General features: G+C 41.0%; 1 protein-coding gene across 2 annotated transcripts in view; it reads left to right on the plus strand.

Annotated features, from left to right (window-relative positions):
- Positions 1–21,385, plus strand: part of erfl3 (Ets2 repressor factor like 3) — a 62,395-nt gene that overhangs the window by 15,844 nt on the left and 25,166 nt on the right. The window contains exons 1-2 of one of the 2 annotated variants that reach the window (XM_040030199.1): positions 1,790–15,849; positions 20,081–20,086. The exons of the other annotated variant lie outside the window; for it this stretch is intronic. Coding sequence (XP_039886133.1) covers positions 15,839–15,849; positions 20,081–20,086 — 17 coding nt within the window. The 5' untranslated portion in view covers positions 1,790–15,838. Of the gene's footprint in view, positions 1–1,789; positions 15,850–20,080; positions 20,087–21,385 lie in introns of those variants that run through there. 2 annotated transcript variants of the gene reach the window in all.

Genomic DNA, 21,385 nt, shown 5'->3' on the forward strand with positions numbered 1-21,385 from the left:
CTAATGTAAAATTTTCAGAGTGTAAATGTAATGTGTTCACATCACTATATTACCATTGCTGCGTTAGGGCTTAGGTTACTGCTAGTATTAAGTGATTTAAAATGTTAAAGCAGATGTAAGACCAGTAGGATAGGTTACATCTTCTTTGTCCCCCACCAAAAAAAAGATAATTTATGATATCAGGGCCGATATTTATCTTGGTGTGAATAACCTTTTGCTCGCAAATAATCAAAGACACTTTTGACAAAGAGCCGGTCTTTGCTTCCCCTTAAAGAAAAATATTATTAATTAACACAATCATCATTATTGGTATCAAAGTCTCACCATCAGTGCATTTCAGGTGATAATTTAAATTGAACATAATAAATACAACCCTTTTATGTCACAATAATGATATATTCTAACTTCTGCAGCACTTCAGTAACCATTATTCACATATTATCTGTTTTACAATTTAAGCAGTGGGATAGTGTTACTTCCACTGCATTCACTATCCCTGCCTCTCTGCGTTGGTCTGACAGCCCAGCTGAATCACACTGTAGGTTGAATGGGGAACACAATCCCATATGTGTCACTCAGGAAGGCCTTAATGAAACCAAGTATAAGTCTGAGATTGACCTTACATTATGCATTAGTCTGGTTTTGTGTGCTGTTGGTGCAAAGGATGTGCAAGACTGAAGAGGACTGCTCTCTGCCAGTGCAGGGCAGCTGTGTGTTTACAGCTGAGCTCATTGCGTAGCAGTGTAGATCAGCTGCTATTGTTTAGAAGGGTGGCTGGAACCATATAGTACAGTAGGGTACATATTTCAGGCTACAATGGACCTTGGTCATCTGCTCTTATCACAGCTCTGTCTCTTTATCTCTTTCTCTCCTGCTCTTCATCTCTCTATTTTGCTCTTCTCTCAAGTTACATCATCATCAGCCTTTCTCTCTCTGTCTCGCTTTTTCTCTCTCTCTCTTACTCTTGCATAACGTCCAGCTTTATTTGCTCCAGCTGAGGTTTCTAATCTTTCCCATGAGGCAGAACGCGAGAGCAAACCAGGAGAGGAGAGGAGAGGAGCCGGCCGAGACAACCTTTTTAACCTGCCTGTGTGCACTGCCACATTAACTCAATCACCCCACCAATTAATCTGGTGCAGGGCTTTCTTTACCTGCACCACCAAAACAGTGTTTAAAGCGCATGTATGCGTGTGTGTGCGTGTGTGCACACCCCTGTGGTTGGTAGGATTGCGCTCTCTTCATTTATGCCTTCGGTCTGTCACATCAAGTATGTCTGTGTGCTTCAGTGTAGGGGTTGCGTTGCCTCTCTTGGCAGCCCAGTGCTAAGAGGGGCATAAGTAGTGATTATCTGCACACCATGCAACAGGAGCAGACACTCGTTTGTCCAACCCTGGGAAGACCCCAATTAAGTGCACGCTCCAGCATTGTGGGGCAGATATGCTCATATCAATGAGATCATGCACTGACTTAGCGCGTGTGTGCTTGTTGCAACTACAAATACACCATGCAGAGCAATGTTCACTGAAGTAAAGTTTCCTTTTCTGATTTCTCCAAATCTCTTGCACACACATACACAGAGCCAGAAAGACGGTATGCTGGCTGGCTGGCTGACTTGCTGGCTGGCAGCGGTGTCTGTGCGAGGTGAGTGTTACGTAAGGCTGATCAACACTACTTAATCAGCTTTAGGAGACATGCTTAACAAGCTGACCAAGTGGGTTGGGGTTAGAGGACGAGAAAGAGACTGGAGGAGGTGAAGGTGGGGGGTGGGGGATGGGGGAGGGGATCGAGACGAGGGCAAGGGCATAAGAAAATCGCTTGACAGAAGACAGGCGCAAGTTAGCGTAGGGCAGAAACTGTGAAGGGAAGAGGAGAAAGTGGTGACAGGCGGTGACACTGCATGTGTCTCTTGTCTCTGTTTACGATGGGATAAGCGCACACACATAAACACGCTGCGCTCTGCCCTCTGTGTCCCCCTCGCAGCCCACTGTGACGCACAGCGGTGACTGCCAGGATCCTGTATGTGTGAGTGCTGTGTGCATTTGCAGGCCGGTGAGTGCCTGTCAGTGTTTTCTCTTTCTGGACGTTTGCTCTCTCCATTCTAGGTGATGAAGTACAGGACCACGTCAGACCACACTAGTTGAGACAATACAAGTCTTTATTTGTGCCACTTGCAGCCTTTGGTTGCAGCAGAAAACCCAATAAATGTTAATTTCATGAACCAGCCAGAATTTGTTGTTGCAGCTCCATTGATTCAACACCTAAACACCAGATTTACAGTGTTTACGTAGCAATGCACCGTTCCACCTGCTTCCAATCAAATAACCTTGCTTTTGATTCTGCTGGTACCATGTACCAATACAATGTCAGTGTTAAATTATAAATGTGTATCCTCACTGTGAGGATGTTAGGAATAATTTCAGTAAACACAAAAAGAAAAGTTTTTGGTGTTTCAGATATGAACCTACACACTGTTGACCCTTTGATGTTACTTTAGCTGCTGACGTCACATAACATAAGTTGTAGTAAACACAGAACAACAGATCAGATGTTGTCGCCTAATCTAATCCAACCCCTTGAGCCAGCTTTTTTTCACCATTCGGAGAAAGTAAAAATCAGTCCAAAATTTGTGTTATTAACTCACAGTTTGAAGTTACATATGTCAAAATTGTAACTTACTAGCTAAAACCCCTGAGGAAATATCTCAAAATTAAGAAAATATGTCAAACGTTTGAGATAAAAACATGGATGGCAATAGAGTTTTTTTTATGTACAAATGTATCAGTGTCCCTAACCTCCCATTATAACATAACATTGCAGTCTGTATTCCAGCAGACAGCATGATAAATGTTGAATTTACTGAATCAGCCAGCATTTGTTGTTGTCACTCTCGTGACTCAGCGCTATAAACACAAAGGAAAAGGATCATTTTACAAGGACCAAGCTTTTGCAAAAACAAAACCGTGTTAATGAGATATTTGTTATTTATTGTCAAATATAGACAAAAGTTTTAAACTTAAACTCAACTTCTGTAACTCTAGCAGAAGAAGCTGGAGGGTAATTTAGAACAGCATTAAGAAGCCTTGTCACCTCTTATCCTGCTCCTGTAAAAATAAATGTGAGCATCCTTTGTTTGGCTCCTGTGGCCAGCATTCCAAAACTAAACGTTGTGTGTCCTCACTCTCTTTTGTTATAGACTACAAATTATTCCCATTTGGATGATTTCTGGTCATTTGGGTAAATGCTGTTTTTGAGCTCTACGCCGTTACATTTGTCCGCTTGTCTCCGTAAATCAAGCAAAATTATGATGCTTTGTTTATTTCACATTCTCTCTATTTGTGAAGGCAGTTTGTTTCTGTTATGGTTCACCACTGCCGAGTGACTGTAGAGGGAAACCCTGTAAATCTAATTGTATATCAGTCACGATGAACGTTTTGTTCTGGTTGGGATGCTGACTCTGTCTTTATCCTGGTTTCTTTTATACCTTTCCTTTTATTTGCTTTTCAGCACCCATTCCACCGCCTCTCCCTTTTTCTCTTTCTCTCTCTCCCTTTGACCTTTTACCAGTTTCCTTTCTGTCTCCTCTCAATCCCAAACACACACACACATACACTCGCACACATACACTCGCACACATCTTAAAGAATGACTAGCAGATGTGGATAGAACCTTTTCCTTCATCTAAAATTAGCTGCAAAAGAAGAATGGCAGGAAAGCACACAGGGTTGGATACATAAGCAAGAGGGGTGTGTTAGTCAGGGATTGGGGGACTGATGGAGGAATAGACTAGGAGTGGAGGAAGGAATTGCTTGATGGGATCTAGTGAAGTAGTGTGTATTTTTGGTGCTGTTCACACACATTGCTGACGCACAGGAACCACTGAGGGCACAAAGTCTACTAGCGTCAGAGGCATTGAATGTTCATGTATTTCTGTGTAATACCCACTGTTTGGTATTGTTGTAGGTGTGACAAAAGCCTTAAGGAGCAGTAATACAAGTGATTCTCTGAGTGCTCCTTTAAACACTTTGTCTGTTATGTAATGTATTTGATTCCACATAGCTCCATGAAGGTAATTTAAAGGTGCTTTTGTCATAGTTCTTATAACTGTTGAAAGAAGTAACTTTTTTTGTGCGTCTGGACTGCCAGACTTGAGGAGGATGGCAGTAGAAATCAGTTTTCAGGGTCTTTTATAGTTACTGCATTAGTGTGGTTAATCTCCCACCGCAGTGACATAAGTGACCGGTGGAGGATATGAATGCAGCAGTGCCAACTGAAAAACCTGCGTAAACAAGCTGATAAAAAATAAATAAGAGGGAAAATAGCTTCAGGGTCTGAAAAGTAAAGCCTGTGGGGAAATGTTTTAAACCTGCATTCTTTTAAATATCTCTCTAGTTGCAAATAGAAGTCAAGTTATTCTCCCTCGGCTTTGTGTTCTCCGATCTCAGTAAATACTTGGCTGAAGAGTTTACGGTTTTTATCACTAGTTTCAAGTACAAAGCCTGGTCCATCCATAAAGCAGCTGATCGTTGGTCGCTATTAGACATTTCAAAAGTTTAACTCTGCATCCACCCACATTCCATGTTGCTACACTTTACTTGTCGCTACAAGTTGCTTAATGTCATTGCCTTCCTGTGATCACTGGGCCCTACATTGCTGCTAGTCTCGTAAAAGAGTTTCCAGGTCTCAAAAGGGAAGCCTTTTGGGAAGTATCTTAAAATTGCATTGCTTATAGTAATTAGTAGGGTGTGACCCCTCTGGCTGCAGAAAGAAGAAGTTGTAAAGATGTCCGCCCTCAGCTTCCTAGGTCTATGACCTCAGTAACGTTTAGTAACATTTTACTGTTGAGTTTGTGGCCACAGTTTTAAGTCATAGAGAAAACAATACAGTGTTCATTTTATAAATTTTGGCCCCCATCAGAGTAAAAAAGTGATAAAGATTGGGGTATCGTTTTGGGCAGGGGTTGTCAATAAATCTCCCCAAGGAGGCACATGAGAAAAAGTGGGACTGCTGTGGAGGGCCGCTCTAATAATCTAAATTCAGTTCTGCTTAATATTAATTTTTATCTCTTCATAAGCTGTGGCCCCCTGGGAAAATGAATTGCCCACCCCTGATTTAGGCCATAATTGATGACTTGCTAGCGAGTGTCCTCAGTTTCTCTCAGAGTATTGAACTGCTGGTAAAGTCTTTACTGAGTCCACATGTGCAAGGAATTAAATTTAGTCTTAGTCTTGTATACCAATCTTGGGGTGTACAAGACTAAGAAGGTATGTACTTTGAGGTTCCCAATGGGTAGTTACCCCAGGGAGATACCACAACTGCAGAGTCCAAAAGCACCTTTTGTAACAAAAGTAACTTTTGTAACATTGTAATAGAAAGTATCTTATATTTGTCATAAAGGAATTTGAATTAAGCATGTGATGACCCTAATTTTGATCAACTCTGCACTGCTACTCCATTGTAATTAGCTAAGCGGGATAATTATGTTCAGTGTTTTTCTCTCACTGTCATCATGATGCAGTTCACCAGTCAAATCTACCATCCCTAATTTTTTTTTAGCCATTTATTAGCACCTTGGAAGCAGGATGTTGTACTCTGCTCCAAATATGTTCTCTTCCAAGAAGCAGAAAGGTGTTAAGAACAACAACGCTGGTTGGCAAGCTTCCTGTGTTCCCTGTTCACTCAGCACCCAAGGGCCTGTTTAAAATACCAGGCCGCCAGCCCTCTGCTTCACCCTCAGGTTTATCTCTCCCCTGTTGAAAGTCTGCATGGGAGCGCTCATCAGTGTGCACGTGTGGGGCAGGGATATTTTGACCGTGGTCACCAAGTGATGCTTTGATGTTTTCTGCACACAGTCGCACACATTTGTAGAAACTCCAGGTAAGCACGTGTGCGTGTGTTTGTTTGTATCCTACTACTCACTGTGAATGCTCACTACCATCTGCACAGTTAGCAGCACCAGAGGAGTGAGAAAAACATGATTCCCATGGGCCAGTTACCTATTCAACTCTCACCTCCAGTCTGAACAACAGCACCCAGCTCATAACAAACACACACAGACATAATACATCCCCAGGTATTCTATTTGGGAAGATCTTTATTTTCTTCTTTTGCTCATTCGTCAGGATTTAAAAGTTTATCTGACTTCATACGAAACATGCAAAATAAAATTAATGATTTTATCTGCACATGCATTGTAAGGAGATTATGAAGTCTAAGTGTAGGAGTAGTTAGAAACTTATGGAAGTGATAAAAAGGCTCGTTCAAGTTGTACACAGCCGAGTGGTTTACTAAAGGTTGAAATATGTAGAAACAGAATGTGTCTGGAAACCATATGTGGCTCCTTCTCTCTTTGTAATGATACACTGGTCAAAAGTATCAGGAAAATGCACAGATTTCTGTTTTGATCAGTTGTGTTGCAAAGTCAACCCTAAAAGCCTATTTTGAGCAGAAGAAGTAACAAAAATATACGGGACAGTGTGCATCCCTAGAATATTACAGAGACACATGGCACAGATCATAATTGCGTGATTTCCATGCAATACAGACTAGTATCAGAATAAAATATGAGTCTGTGAGCTTCAAATGTATCCGTAGTATTTGCCAACTGACAGCAACATTAGGAGGTTGGCAAACTATGACAAGGTTTAAGAAATAATCTTTTCTTCACTTTTTAAAAATATATATATAAGATCCATTAGTACATATTCATGGAGATATTCTGATAGCTGCTATTAGCCCTGAGAACAAAATGGCATAAAGAAAGCACACGAGGGCCATGCATTTCATTCTCAATAGATACATTAGCTTTCATCTGTTCAGAAGCAGGAGCCAGATGATTCGTCCCTGCAGTGAAAGCCTTGCTCTGTTTAGTAGGAAACATAAAGATGGCATTTTTGCTTCAGAGCACCATGTTTGTTGTACTACTAAAACTTATTTTAAGTGATTCTAAATTCCTTTTTCAGCAAATGTTGAATTTTTTTCCTACAAGTTAAAATAATTTGTTTAATTCATCCACATCCAGTCGAAGAGTTTTTAAGGAAGTGGGTGGTAGAAGTTGATGGATGATTCCCACACTGTCTTTTTGGCTCACTCGTGTGACTGAATTGCAGCGATCAATCAATTCTCCTTAACTATCACAGCCTGTTGCAAGAACGTCACGTCACATGATGTGGTTGTTTACTTAGTTGGTAGCTGGACTGCAGGAAATGAAAGTTTTTCTGCCAGCACACAAATGACAGCACTTTTCCTAGAACGGTTCTTCTAGGTTTAAGCCAAGCCCAACTTGGGCAGGGCGATATGGAAAAAATATTTATCACGATATAAATTATTTTATATCACGAAAACTATATATATATATATATATATATATATCATGATATACCACCTGACCTGTGGTCATCTGGAAAGTACACAGTCTGTAAACAGCGAGCGCAGAGGGTCCAGTCTTTGTTACTGAAATGGATGGTTATGCTCATGTAGGGCTGCGTATCTCTGCTCGTCCATAGGTCAGTCGTCAAGGCATAATGCACGACACTGCAAACAGCCTTCTCTACTTTGGCCCGGCATGCGTCATATAAGCGAGGCAACTCGACTTTACTGAAGTGCTTACGACCGGACATAACGTACCTCGGATCCAAAACTTTGACGAGGTCCTTCTCAACTACATAAACAGGGGCCATGCCTTTATAAATGTAACGCGAGATGGCTCCTGTGGTTTGCTTATGGCGCTGGGGCGTTTTTTCATACGGCGTGCCTTGTGCGAAAGACTGCTGTATCTTCAGCTCGTATAGTTTTTCTTTTCCCAACTTGCTCCCGTCATTCCACAACTTGGTTTACCTCGGATTTTCTGCATTCTTGAGTTTTCTTTTTTGTGGACCTTCTGTAGGTGGTAGAAGAGATTTGTTGTGTTGCCATTGGGTGCAGGAGTAGTTTTATAGCATAGCTTGCAAATTGGGCGTCTTATGCTCTGTGTTGGTGCTGTTGAACCCAAAATGTAACCAAATCACAGACGTACCCCCTCTTTTCGGTAAAAGTGCTTCTTCTTGGGCTGCCTGTGTAGCTGTCTCTCCCTGTTGCATGTCCAGGCATGAAACTGCAACCGGTCGCACGTCCATTTTCAGTTACTGTAAAGCATGTCGCAAATCCGGGTGCACGCAAAGCAGCGCCATGTCGCAAAACCACAAGATGGAGTTTCTTTGTGAAAAATATAATTTTTTATACTTTATTTTCTCTTGCATAAAATTAAGAGCATGTATAGTGAGAAGACAACAACAATCTAGCATATAACACAAGCTTATGCTGTTTTTGTTTTTTTCCTGGTTGAGTGAGACTTTCAGTGTTATTTTACTCTTTATATAACTCCAAAACTAAACTATGTAAAAGATAGGTGGACAAATCTGTGGGACTCAACTATTTTGTCAAAGCTGAATTTTATGCCTTGTTTTAATCAATTTTAAATCATGCTTTTTATTTGTTTTTGTTTCTAATGTCTCTGTAAAGCACTTTGAATCACCTTGTTGTTGAATTGTGCTATACAAATAAACTTGCCTTGCCTTGCCTTCATCCATCAGGAAACATTCAGCAAAATACACTAGTTTTTGTTTTACTACACACGACTTATTAAAGACTAGTGCCTTTAGGTTTAATTAAAGAATTTAACTCCAGTCAAGCCTGATTTTCTTCAACACCCTCAGACAGAATCCACATGCACATAAGTAGTAGATTTCAGAGGCAAAATACTAAACTTTTAAATATCTGCCTATTTAAAAGCATACAAATAATCAAATAGTTGGGTCCACCTCTACTGAACCTTTTACCGTATCTGAAAAACTATGAATACCCAAGACATCTTAAACAAAATAAATTTCGGATTTTAATCAGATTTGGAGCTCTTTTTGTGTAAGATATTGAAAGTTGTTGGCTGCAGGACTTAGAACTTGGACCCTTCATAAAGAAAAGCTTTACTAGAGGACCAACTCTGCCCTCAGTAGGTTTTCTACCTTTTTATCCAAGTATACCATGTCCTTCGGCACTCGCTTTAAAGACCTCCATTTGTGTAAGAGGTTATGCCATCAACATTTCAAAAACCCAATATTATAACAATAGAACTTGTGGAAGCAGGTTTATTGGATTAACTCTTTATTCACCAATCTATATTAGACTCAGAGATTCATTATTTAACTTGTCCTTCAATGAAACTGTTATATGAAAAGCAGAAATCCAGGTCAGGGACAGGGTGGTGGGAGTGATGGGAAGTCAATGTGCCTTGTAAGAGAACATAAAGGTTTTCACTAATGCTTAAAAACTTAGCTTATGGAAACTGAATGGAAACAATTATAGGAAAGATTGTAAAAGCAGTATTAAGATATAACAGTGGCTCTTAATGGTGCTTTATTTACTTACCTTAGACCTAAAGTTCTACTATATGGTCCATCTGTCACTCCTGCACTTTTCACTGAGCCCTTCCAACACACATCAGAGTTTTTCCACCAACAAAAAGACCTGGTGGGGAAAAAAAACTAAATTAATGAATTAAATAAGGTGACTATATAAACGGGTGTCTGTGCAAGTACAGTCACATTAAGCTCTGATTTAAAAATCACCCCAATAGAGAGAATTATCCTTGAGTGCAGTGAGCTTGTGTGCATGCGCCTGAGCTCCAAGTGTCGGTTATATGTGGAGATCTGACATTAAACTATAATGAAGCAGATTCAGTTTATCGTGACCCTCACAATAATGGTATTAATTTAATGCATTAGTGGGGAAATGAGCTAAGAGTTGCCTTGATTTGTGAAGTATCGCTGCTCACTTTGACAGTCAACCAAATATATCTATGTAAACCTTTAGGCTTCAGTTTTATTGTAATTATCCACTACTACATTGTAATGTTTTGAAGTAAACCATGAATAGCATACGTAGGCTCAGTTTTGCAGACTTAGGAAGTCAAGTGCTAGACCATAATTTTTTTCTTGAAGTTATTTTAGACTTGGCCTAAACATGTCTGTGAAACCTGCTGCTAGAGTGGCAGTTTTGGTAGACACTAGGCACTGCTTTGTCTCTCTACTTTGAAAGGCATAGTGATAAATATTCTTGCTTCCAGAGCACAGTCCTGAAATGTTTTAGAAAGAAGCAGCTCATCCTAAATTTTTAGACATCTGGTGTAAAGATCAGGTGTCTCACTGCTTTGTCTCTCACTTGTCATTACGCATCCAGAATGATAATTCATCGTAAAACAAGTGTCGGCAATGTGTCGCCTTCAGACAAGACAATAGCCCTCTGTGTATGTGTGTGTTCATGACTCAGTTGTCTTTCACTGTGTTTCATAAGATTGTTTATTTTGTGTTGCAGGAAGCAGAAAAAAAAAAATCACAATAGGAGCGTTTACAATCAAAGAGCGAGTGGCCTTGCAGAGTCGTTTGACGTGCGACATGTTAGCGGCAACACACATGATGTGCTTCAAAACTCCCACACCCTTTGTTTTCTTTGCAACAAATTGATGCACATCAAAATGGGTTCAAACCGTCATGCTGGTAAACATTGTTGTTGTTTTTAAGAAAACCATGCAACTTTTATTTGTAGTTTTGTAGCAACTGGAAACACAGTAGACAAAGCAAACCCTATATTTGAAGTTAAAAGAGTAGGCAAGGTGGCCAAAAAGATTTAAGCCACTGACAGGTCATCTGTCCATGCTCATGTCTTCTCATTTTCATCCTTGACTGAATCCTAAGCTCTATTCTTACACCTAAGAGAACAGCTACACTGATCATTGCATTGAAGCTGAAAGAATTTGGACTGTTTCTAACTCTCAGCGGTTCCCAAGTGTTTGTTTGCTTTTGGGAACTTGAAAGAGAGGTTTTCCTAATAAAGGAGGAAAAAAAACAAATGCATACACTGGCAGAATCTAGTCACAGTCTTTCTAGTCAATTCCGAGGCTGTCTGATCGACCTTGTGCATAATGACTGATTTAGACCTCTGCGCGGTAATCTTTGTAGAGCCCACGACGTAACCTTCGTAAGTGGCTGACTTTGTTGCCAGCGTTTGTACTTGTGCCGGTGCATTACGTGTTAATTGCTTTGTGCTCATGTCCCTTGGTTTTCTATGTGGTGCCAGCTATTTTAGAAAAAAGATTATGTAGATTGTTATGCTGTATGATTTAAAGATATGTGGCAAAAAATGGGAAATGCACAGGAGGAATCGATGGTACTGGACAAGTGAGGTTTGAGTTGGGTTTATTTGGCGCTGAAGAGCAAAATGAATAATGATAACCCACCATAATGATGTGCTGTGTTACCCAGGCAACCTGGAAAGTAGCTTCATCCTGATTCATTCAGAAGTCATCCCAAATTAATAAAACTTTGTATGGTTTTTGAGCCCTAAGTGCAATCACCAAAATGAAAGGCAAAGACTTGGCTAGAACTTAGCTGGCCTGTGGTCTCGGCTGCCATCTTAGGTGCGATGGTGTCGAATGTCTTAGGGAACCTCTGTGGTGTCTTTAAGGCACTTATCAAAGAAATTTCTAAATTCACCAGTGAGATAGCTATTTGCATATTTTATGCTTTAGAATAAAACATAAAATACAAACTTTCCAGTGTCTAGCCAGAAATCTACTGTATTTAAAACAAGGAAAGGGAAATTGCAAAATCCCAGTTGCCTGAGTAACACTCCAGTGTATTTACTACCCTGTTGTATGTCAGTCACCAGCATCCTGTGCTGTTACTGGTAGCCACTGCAATTGCTCACCTTGAAGCCAGACAACGCGAGACAGAGCGCGAGTGTCTTGCACCAACAGCAATTAATGTGTGGCTACAGGTTGCTGCATCGTCTGACATGCATGCCGAACCATTCCAGTCTGGCAGTCACAAAAAGTCAGCAATGTGTTAATGAATCAACAGGTGAATTACTGCACCTGTACTACTATTTAATGTGTTTCCAACAGAGGGCGCTGTATTTATTATGGCAAACAAAGGTCTTTTTTGTGCTATATTACAGCACCATAAATACATAAAGTTGGAATTAATGGCATACTGTAAAAATCCAGCCCTGCCTACCAAGTTCATGGAGTTCATGAACTTGGTGTGCCATATTTCAAGTCATTTGCTTGCCTTATCTTAGACAGTATGGAAAAAAAAAACTGCCTTTATGGGTTATGATTTCACAGAAGTGCCTTCTCCTGAGGTATGTTTGTTAAGCAGTAATAATATCATGCTGTAGATATACTCTCCTCCAAATAAGCCATAAAGTATTTGTCGTAGGTGGTGGAGGTAGAGCTTCCTGCTCCATCCCGAGTGTTACAGGTGTCACATGATGCTGCCTTTTTTTCTCTTTAAACTCTGCTTACCATGAACCGTGTTGCAGGACAACTGAGTTGTTTTAACGCTTGAGTCTATGTTTGCTTTGCCCGGCTTTTGGAAAGGGTGGAAAAGTTCCTGTGTAGCACTCAAAAGCTAGTGGACATGCATGCACACCCTCTTGCGCGCGCACACACACACACACACACACACACACACACACACACACACACACACACACACACACACACACACACACACACACACAGACACACACTGTCATGTTGTGCAGACCTCCATCTCCTGACAGCTACCTGTTGCTGGCAGATTCAGACTCCCACTCTTTTTCTCTCTTGCGTCTCTTCATCTTACTCCCTTGCTCCAGCTCTGCTCTTTTCTTTCTAATACCTGGCCTATTTGAGTCCGTGTTCCAGGCTTGAAAGGATTAATTGCCATTTATGCTTTATTTTTTTGTTCTGTTCATTTCTGAAGGTTTATTTTTAGGCCTTAAGTGTCTGGTTGCTAGGAGACAGAGAGTTAGAGAGGGCGAGAGAATGGAGGAGAGTTTGCGTTGTGAAGGCTGAATTACAAACACATTCACGCACTGAGTCAGCACTGACGCACAGTCACACACATAAATATACACACACACACACTGGGTGTTTCGGCCTGTAGCTGTTATTGTGGACTTGTTTTTCTGGTTCTGTGAATCTTTTCAGCAGCTCTGTGTGTCACTGTCATTTACTGTTTGGATGCCAGCTCCTCTGTAGCACCTGTGCTCACGTGCGCATTTCAATGTGTGAACGTTTATGTGCGTACATGCAGATTTTCTGACAGAATACTTGTGGGGATAGTTGCATTCAATTAATGTAGCACTGTCAGCTACGCCGCTAATTGTGACGCACGTACCAAACAGAGGAATTATGTGGATCTCTGTACACTTATGGAGGAATGGGATTTTATGTTTTTACTAGTAGCCTGTATCAGCAAGAGGACTCTGGGTCATTCACATCCACATCAAAGAGTAGGGCAACATTTCAAGACACACTATTATATATAGTGAAAATCAATGAGAGTTTTGATTATATTGCCAGATGAAAACACTTTTGAGCATTACATACAGTTTATTTTGCTTACTAGAAGCTCCACAAGCTTATAACTTATACCCATCCACTTATGAGACACTTTCAGGCAATCTCTTAAGTGTCTCTCAGAAGATGTTTGGTTTTCAAGAGCCTCTTTAGCTTGATTGACACCATGTTAGTATTAGTTAATGCTCTAAGGCTAAAGGCCATTGATATCCCCGGTACAGCAAAATCTCAGGTAGCATAACATTTATGTGGTTTTATGTGTTTTTATTCACATGCATGAAACCTATACACGCACATGTATAGTAAGTATTACAAGCTGATAGTAGAACACGGTCACATGGTGTAAGAAGCATCAGTGTTGTGTTATAGTAATAATTTTTAATCTCCTCATCTATGCTTATATATAGCAGTTCTGAGATGCAATATCGTTGTGTAATTATAGGACAGTGTTGCCTGCAGCGGTTTTGATTTGTTGCCTGATTTCAGCACATATCAGAAATGACATGCATATGCACACAGGAAACAGATCTGTTGTTGTGGTGCATACAAGAGTTGCTAACATCCTGTCCCGCTCTAGTGGCACATTCCAGGAAACCACCTCCCAAAAGTGCCACCTATCTCTTAAATACACACAAATTTTCTAGACCTGACAGATATGTAGCTGGGTGGTGGCACACCTAATTTGCTCCTGTGTGACAAAACCAACCTTTTGACCCATTGACCTTTTAAAACACAGTGACAGTAACAGTAACCTACTCATGTTTTTTTCCTCCCTGCGTATTTATATATAGTTTTCAGCCAACCAGTTCGTCTTTTAAAGGTGATCTGGATCTTTCCTATTTTTTAAAATAAAAGCTTAAAAACACACATCATATAGATGTTGAGTTAATGCTGTAGTGATTTGGCAGTTGTTGAACCCATACGCTCCTACACACAGATGTGTGCACAGAGAGTTATGGGCAGTAGTGAGTGTAGGCAGTGTTTTGTTGAACCAGAAGTGGAGAGTCAGCTGGCAGCTCTCTCCCAAGCTGTTGGCCGGGCCAGTACATTAACACCAGCCTGTGAGGTAGGTACACAGAGTGAAGGAGATGAGAGAGGCGCCTGTAGCCTTTAACATGGCTGTGTTAGAGCGTAACAGCTTCTCCCTAAAAGTTACTTTAAAGGAAATTATTAACCGTTTTCACACATGCATTGCAGCCCTCATCTTTTTCAGAAGGAGGTGTGCGTGGGGATGCAAATGTTTGATCGGACATTAAACGGCCTTTAACGTGCTAGGGCTCCTCGTACATAGTCTGTGAATAATAGTAAGGCTGGATGATTAATCTGATTTTAATTTTGGCTACAGTGTTGTCATTCAGTGATTCATAAGCAAGATAATCAGGGGGAATTATTACTTTTTGGCAGTCGTTATCACTGCGAAGCTCTCATTTTGTTTTGTGTCGCACATTAGGAGCAGATCTTTCATTTAAAGGCGTGCATTTTGGTTTCCACCTTAAAGCCCAGACTTACAATGACAGAAAGCCAGCATTTGGTCGATAAGAACTGTCTAGAGGAAGTAACAGTCTTTAAAGATTTTTGTAGATTTACCTGTGAAAAGGTAATTACCAGTTACAGCTGCCTTTGTCCTCAGTCTTAGAGGGTGTCTCACAGGTCACACACTGTTAGTTGTCAGCTTCAGTTCTCCATTGCTCTCCTCATGGCTATCTGTTGGTCCCTTGAGGTCTACAAATCAACTGCTTTCTGGACTTCTTTTTCCAGTCATCTACACCTACGGGCATCCCGCAGCTTTGGAGGCTGCAGGCATTTAGAGACTGATAGCTGACTTTGTCCACTTTTTTTCCCCATTCATGTGTTTGTTTTTCATATGCACCCTTATTTAGATGGGTTCACCACAGCAGATAGCTCTGCATGTTTTGAATTGGCAGATGGCTTTCCTGACGTAACCCCAAAGGTATTTGTGTCCCTTCCCAGGATCGAACCATGGATCTTTTGCTTGTTAGATGAACGTGTAAACCAAATAATCTTAAAATTAATCTTAATTTAAAAAATCAACATGGTCTGTCCTGTCAACTTCTCTACCATTGACAGTTGGAGTTAATTTGTAGTTAGTGTATTGCAATGTTAATTCTCTGTGGACAAGTCACAAAAAACAGGCAGGCACACAGGCATCCTCAGACCCCTGTGCTCACTTTTTGATGACAAAATTTACATCACTCAGACCTGAACGGACCCTATTGCACTTGCAGACATGGAAAGTATAAACATGTATAAGACCTCACAGGGTTAACTGGAAAACAGTTCCTGTTCTACAAGAGTCGCTTCCCTCAACAGTTGCCCTCTCATATCAGGCTAAGTTTTTAACTTTTAGATTTAGATAAATAGGTGTATCTGTAGGAAAATTGGATTGTATTTTATTGTAAAGAAGAAAATTCAAAGCCCTGCTCACACATCTCCCACGCACTAATGAAAACACTGTTGACATTTTATCATAAATGTTACAGCAAAAGAAACAATGAGTTGTGCTGAAAGTGATAAGACTCTTGTATAATCAGAAACCAGCATTATAACTGTGTTTAATACTATTATTTGTTTTACCTCCCAGTACCTCAAATACAAAGCCCACGAGCAGTGTTGACACATTGTGATTTTAGAAGCACTCACATTTTATTCCAGTGTTAATGTCACATTGGGATTAACACTGAGTGTCCTGTTTCCTTTGTCCTTTATCGTAGCGTGCTTTGAAAGTCACCCACAGTGTTACAGTGTGACGATTAAAGCTCCTGCACAGTTTGAATTCTCCACATTTAGGTTTTGGGGTTTTCTCTCCTTCATGTGGCCCAAGAACACATGATTTTGATAGAGGACGGCTAATATTTCATGCATCTTTGCTGATTGTCACAGTTAGAAACTGCAAACTGAAACACTTCATAGTATTGCCGTTGTTTGTACTCAGCCAGACATCGCAGTGTTGCACCGCTGCACAATCAGATTGAGACAGCTACCAGCTGATGCATCACGTAAACTTCACAGGTCATATTTTCCTGGTTAAATTTTCATTAATCAGTAAATTAGGTGGACCAACTTTTAGTTAGAGAAAGTGGCTGTTTACAGGAATTTGAAGCTGTCTTATGCTATAATTAACGTATTTAATAAATGTTGGTAATTTCAAAATATATATCATATAAAAGTGTAACTTAGATTTTTTTTACCTTGGCTTTTGTGCCAGTGAAGCATGTAGGTGCATGCTTGTGTGTGTCTGTGTGTATATTCATGTCTTAGGAGAGACGTTAATGTCCTGGGAGCAGACCGTCACTTTGGTGAGAGTAAATATACCTAAAAGCACCCTGAGAGCAACAGGACTCTTCTCTCACTGACACAATATTATTCTGCTGTTCTTCACAAGCTCTGGGGAACTCGTACACACACACACACACACACACACTTTCTCTCTCTCCCACCAGGCTTGTTTATGAGTGTGATTACACAGAGAGAGGTCCGGTTGTCCAGCTCACCTGAGAGCGCATCAGGTGCAGTGCCCTGGGGCTTTGTGTCTGTTTGTGTTTGGACAGTGCTGTGTATTTTTTGGAACGGCTCACTTTTTGTGCCTGACAGTGAGTTTTTGTTTTTGTTTCCTGTTTTATTCCTTCTGTTACTGTGTGAAAAAGAGAGATAGTGTTTGTTTAGGTGTCCCATGTGGTTAGATGCCAAACTCCTGGGTCCTAAATTCAACCTCTCACGAACAGTGTCAGCATCTTTAGCATCCAGGCGACTTCTCTAGGGTAATTAAATATTTATTGCCTTGGTTTTGCCCGGTGTTTAGTCAGTTGACGGATATATAAAATATTAAATGATCAGTAAAAAAGTATGCTGGACAAATTCACTGGCCAGCCGCTGGCTGATTTGAGCTAGTCATTTTTTTTTTCACAGTATAAATGATGTGAAAAAGAAAGTACAATCTCTTTTCATGCTAAGCTTCAGTATTAGGACGTAATTAAAAAAAACAGGTTCTAAAATGACATAAATACAATCTCAGATAAATCATTACATGACACAGATTACACTGTGCCATTATTTATTTAACAAAAACAAAGTTAAAATCCAGAACAACTCCCACGATCCCACACGACTCCAAAACATCATTTTGATTAAGAGACCCTTAACAGCAGAAATTGCTGTTATATTTTTTATGCCACACTAATTTCTAAGAATACTTTTTTTTTAACTGATTTCCCAGCTTTCAGACAGATACGATACTGATTATAATTTTTTTCTTTTTTATTAACGTTGGGAATACCGAATCTCTGTTGAAAACACTGTAGCTCATGCCCTACTTTAAACTTTCTTCAGGGTGTCTGAAGTTAATCAGAACTTGTGTATCTATTTTATGCTGACTGACACTCTGCACCTTTCAAAGTCATTTCCTGAAATGTGCACATCAACTGTACCAGTACTAAAACACACTAATTTAGTGCTTAGTCAGTTGCTCAATTAGAGTAAAACCCAAACCACACTCTGTTCATAGTCTTGCCCTAAACTAATGGATATTTATGTTGTGACTTAACAAGCCCTTTACAGTTTAGCAGTGGAGCATGTAAACCAGACCTGGAGGGCTTGTTCTGGAAGAGAGAGTCCCTATGGACGTGTGTGCATTTTCTTCCTCTTTACTGCTCCTCCCCTCGGTTTCCTGGAAAAGACATCTGTGTGCGCGCTAGAAGACGCGCTGCACAGATCCGAGCCGAGAGAAGCAGGGAGACCAAATTGCTCATCTTACATCATCCTGTCCTCAGTCTCTGTGTCACTTGTGTCCTCATCGCACTTCTGTACTTTCCCTCTTCCCCCGGTCCATGCTGTGTATTCGTTCTCTCTCTCTTTGGCTCTCCCACTGTTGAACAATAACCCCAGTGTGTTTAAGAGAGTGTGTGTGTGGCGCTATTTTTGGCCCCTCCAAGGCCACAAAACACTCTCTACTTTGCCGCTTCTGTTTCTTTCTACTGGCTGCTATATAACAGTAAGTAAGACCCTATGGAAAGCATAACCTGTGGTGACCTCTAAGGTTACTTGATGTTTGTGCGTTTTTGTGACTAATTTGCCTTTGTGGCACCAGGTGAGGTGCAGGGCATGAATGTTCTTGGCTCGGGCAAGACCTCCAGCAGGAGCAAGTTCTCCAAGGGAAATTACCCTCCATCTGGATTATTCACAACAAGCTGCATTCCTCTGGATAATTGTTTCCCAACAAATAAAACCTTCCCAGCATGTTTTCGTAAAACCACACCAATTTCAAGCCTTTGCGAAAAAAAAGTCAAACAACATCTAACTCAAGTACTGCTGAAGTTTAAAAAAGGACATTTATTCCTAGTTTTATTTATCTTTTTTTTGATATTTCTAATCCTGACTGCTTATGTGTTCAGAGATGTTTCTAATTAACTAGTTCTCTGATCCAACTGAAAAGAAAGAGAATAATGATAGTTGTGCTGCTTTTTTTAATCAATTTTAGAACAAAAATGCCAAATATTCTCTGCTTCCAATCAAGATTTACTGGTTTTCCTCACTCTGATAGGATCGACTTAAGTATTTTGTGAGTCTGAGACTGTCTGAAGCTATCTGAAAATGTCCTTTATAAACCATACAATGAACAGCTTGAAAGACAATCAATGTTGGCATCTAGGTGACTGTCTTTAATGACTTCAAAAAACAAACATCTGGACTATGTTTTCCTAGAAGTTCATATTTAGAGGAAAATCTTACATTTACTTTGAATAAGAAAAGACTAAAGCATTCAGAACTTTTCCCTTCAATCTTTGTGACAGGTTGTCGTGCTCCTGTCTTTTCTCTCTGTATGTCTCACTTTTCCACTCTTCTTCTGGTATTGGCCCTAATGAATTTTTAATGGACTTTGTGGGAAGAGTCCAGACACTTTGGGATTCAGGCATATGGGCTCTGATTACCATCCTCCTCCACCTCCTCCTGCTCCCGTGGAGCCCGCCCTCCTCTCTCTCTCTTTTCAGTCTTGCTTTCTCTGTCTCACCCCTTTGAGCCTTTTATTATCCAGTTTCTGTCCCCTCTGTTCCCTCTGCTCAGCGCTTCAGGCTGTTTCACTCATCCAAGCATCTGTGACAAAGACAAGGCCGTGTATATGAATGTGCTACAGGCAAATACCGACCGACTGTCTTTCAGTTTTAGTGCTTTTACAGGCTGTGAGTGAGCCGACACTGACCTCACCCCTCCTCGTCCACACACAAACACACTTACACTAGTTGTTTCCCAGATCCACACTAAAGCTGGGTTGAGTTAAAGCAATACGGTGCCAGCCAACTGCCGCTAATGGCTGTTCAGAGTCCCCGTATAAAAACCCTGAGTCTGCAACTCTGCTGTTAGTTTGGCACAGGCCTGTCAGTTGATTTGCTGCTGAGTAGGACTCACAGCTCTGGGAATCTCTCCTCCTCATCTTTTTTCTCACTCCTATACTTTGTCTGACTGCCCGTCTGTCTCTGCCTCCTTCCCATCAGCTCTATCCTTCTTGGCAATTGAGTCCCAGGCTGGTGATCCAGGCAGTTACTTTTCCTGTTAATTGGAAGATAATTTCACCAGCAGAGGCCAAGGGGCATTTTTGGTCAAGGTGATCAGAAACTCCCTGGGAAGCATGGCATCTACCCAGTCAAGACTTCATCATCACTGGTTAAATGTGAATACTGTCTCCATGTAAAGTGGAGATGGAGGAATGCATCAGTTTATTGCATCAAGAAAATGAAATGCATGTTTCGTTGTTTTTGTAACACAGCAAAAACTAAATGATTACCAAATGGTTTGGGACAGGAGCTGCCTCATTAGTTGCATGATGAACTTTTCTTCAAATTGATTTATGTACTAGATACTAAATGTACTCCTTTATAGACTTCTCCTTTTCTTGATTACAACTAAATGAAATCCATGTATATTCATGACTGTTCATGCAGTCCCTGATCTATAGTTTTTGCCGTGTAAGAGAGGATCTGAGTGGAATTAAACTGTATGTGGAAACTGTCAACATGTGCAGCTATTGCTGTCATACCACAGCATGTTCTAATGGGAATGATAACAGCACTCTTGTAACCATGATTGCTGGTTAATGTTGTCAGAATGGCTTTTGGGGTTACACAGGAGAAAGAAGACGCAGATTAGGGGTGGTAAAAACTGCAGCGACACATTAAATTAATTATAAACTCCACAAAAAGCGATCCTCTTGAGAGGCTGCGACTTATGGAACGGGCATCCATAAGAGAGCTCTCGAGCAGCTCAGCACCATTTCTCCTTCTTCATGAGTCTTGTGCTGTTTATCTTTCTCTCCCTTCCACTCTTTCCTCACTTACTAGCTTTCATCTCCTTGGGCCCCTCCTTCTCCTCTTGCATTGTGGAAGTCATTGTTGGACTGGTGAGCAGCACACATAGCTGGAATAGCAGCAGTGTTAGAAGTCTGCTAGGGGGCCTGCCGCCAATATCACACGGAGGAAAAGAGGCATCCGCACTCTCAGAAAGGAGAAGGAGGAAGGAGAGAAGCAGTGAAGGAGGAGGGGAGGGGATAAGCAATCTGACCTGGATGACAACAGACTACCAGACGAGCAATGATCTCATCGCTCCCTTAATCCCCCCTTCCCTCCATCCACCCCCTCTCTCCTCTCCCACTCGAGCCATTGTCTCTCTCTTTCTTATCCCACTCTTGTTTCCCAGATCTCCCTCCCCTGTCTCTTTTCTCCTACTTTCTTTTCTCTGTTCTCTTCTTGTCCTAGAGCTCACCCCATCTCGTCTTGCCTTCTTCTCTTTCACTTCAGCAACACCGCCATTACTCCCTCCCTCCCTTCCCCCTCCTGCTCCTCTTCTCTGTCCCTTTTGCATCACTTTCTACCACCTGCCCCTCAGTTGTCCCAACTCACAACACACACTTTTTGACACACTCACACTCTCTCCAGTGTCCCAGGGCAGAGATTAGGCGCACCCCTATCGTCAACTGCCACACCATTTTCTACATTATTGATG

Source organism: Simochromis diagramma, unplaced genomic scaffold, assembly GCF_900408965.1.
Source record: "Simochromis diagramma unplaced genomic scaffold, fSimDia1.1 OVJJ01000361.1, whole genome shotgun sequence".
In the NCBI taxonomy this organism is placed as follows: Eukaryota; Metazoa; Chordata; class Actinopteri; order Cichliformes; family Cichlidae; genus Simochromis; species Simochromis diagramma.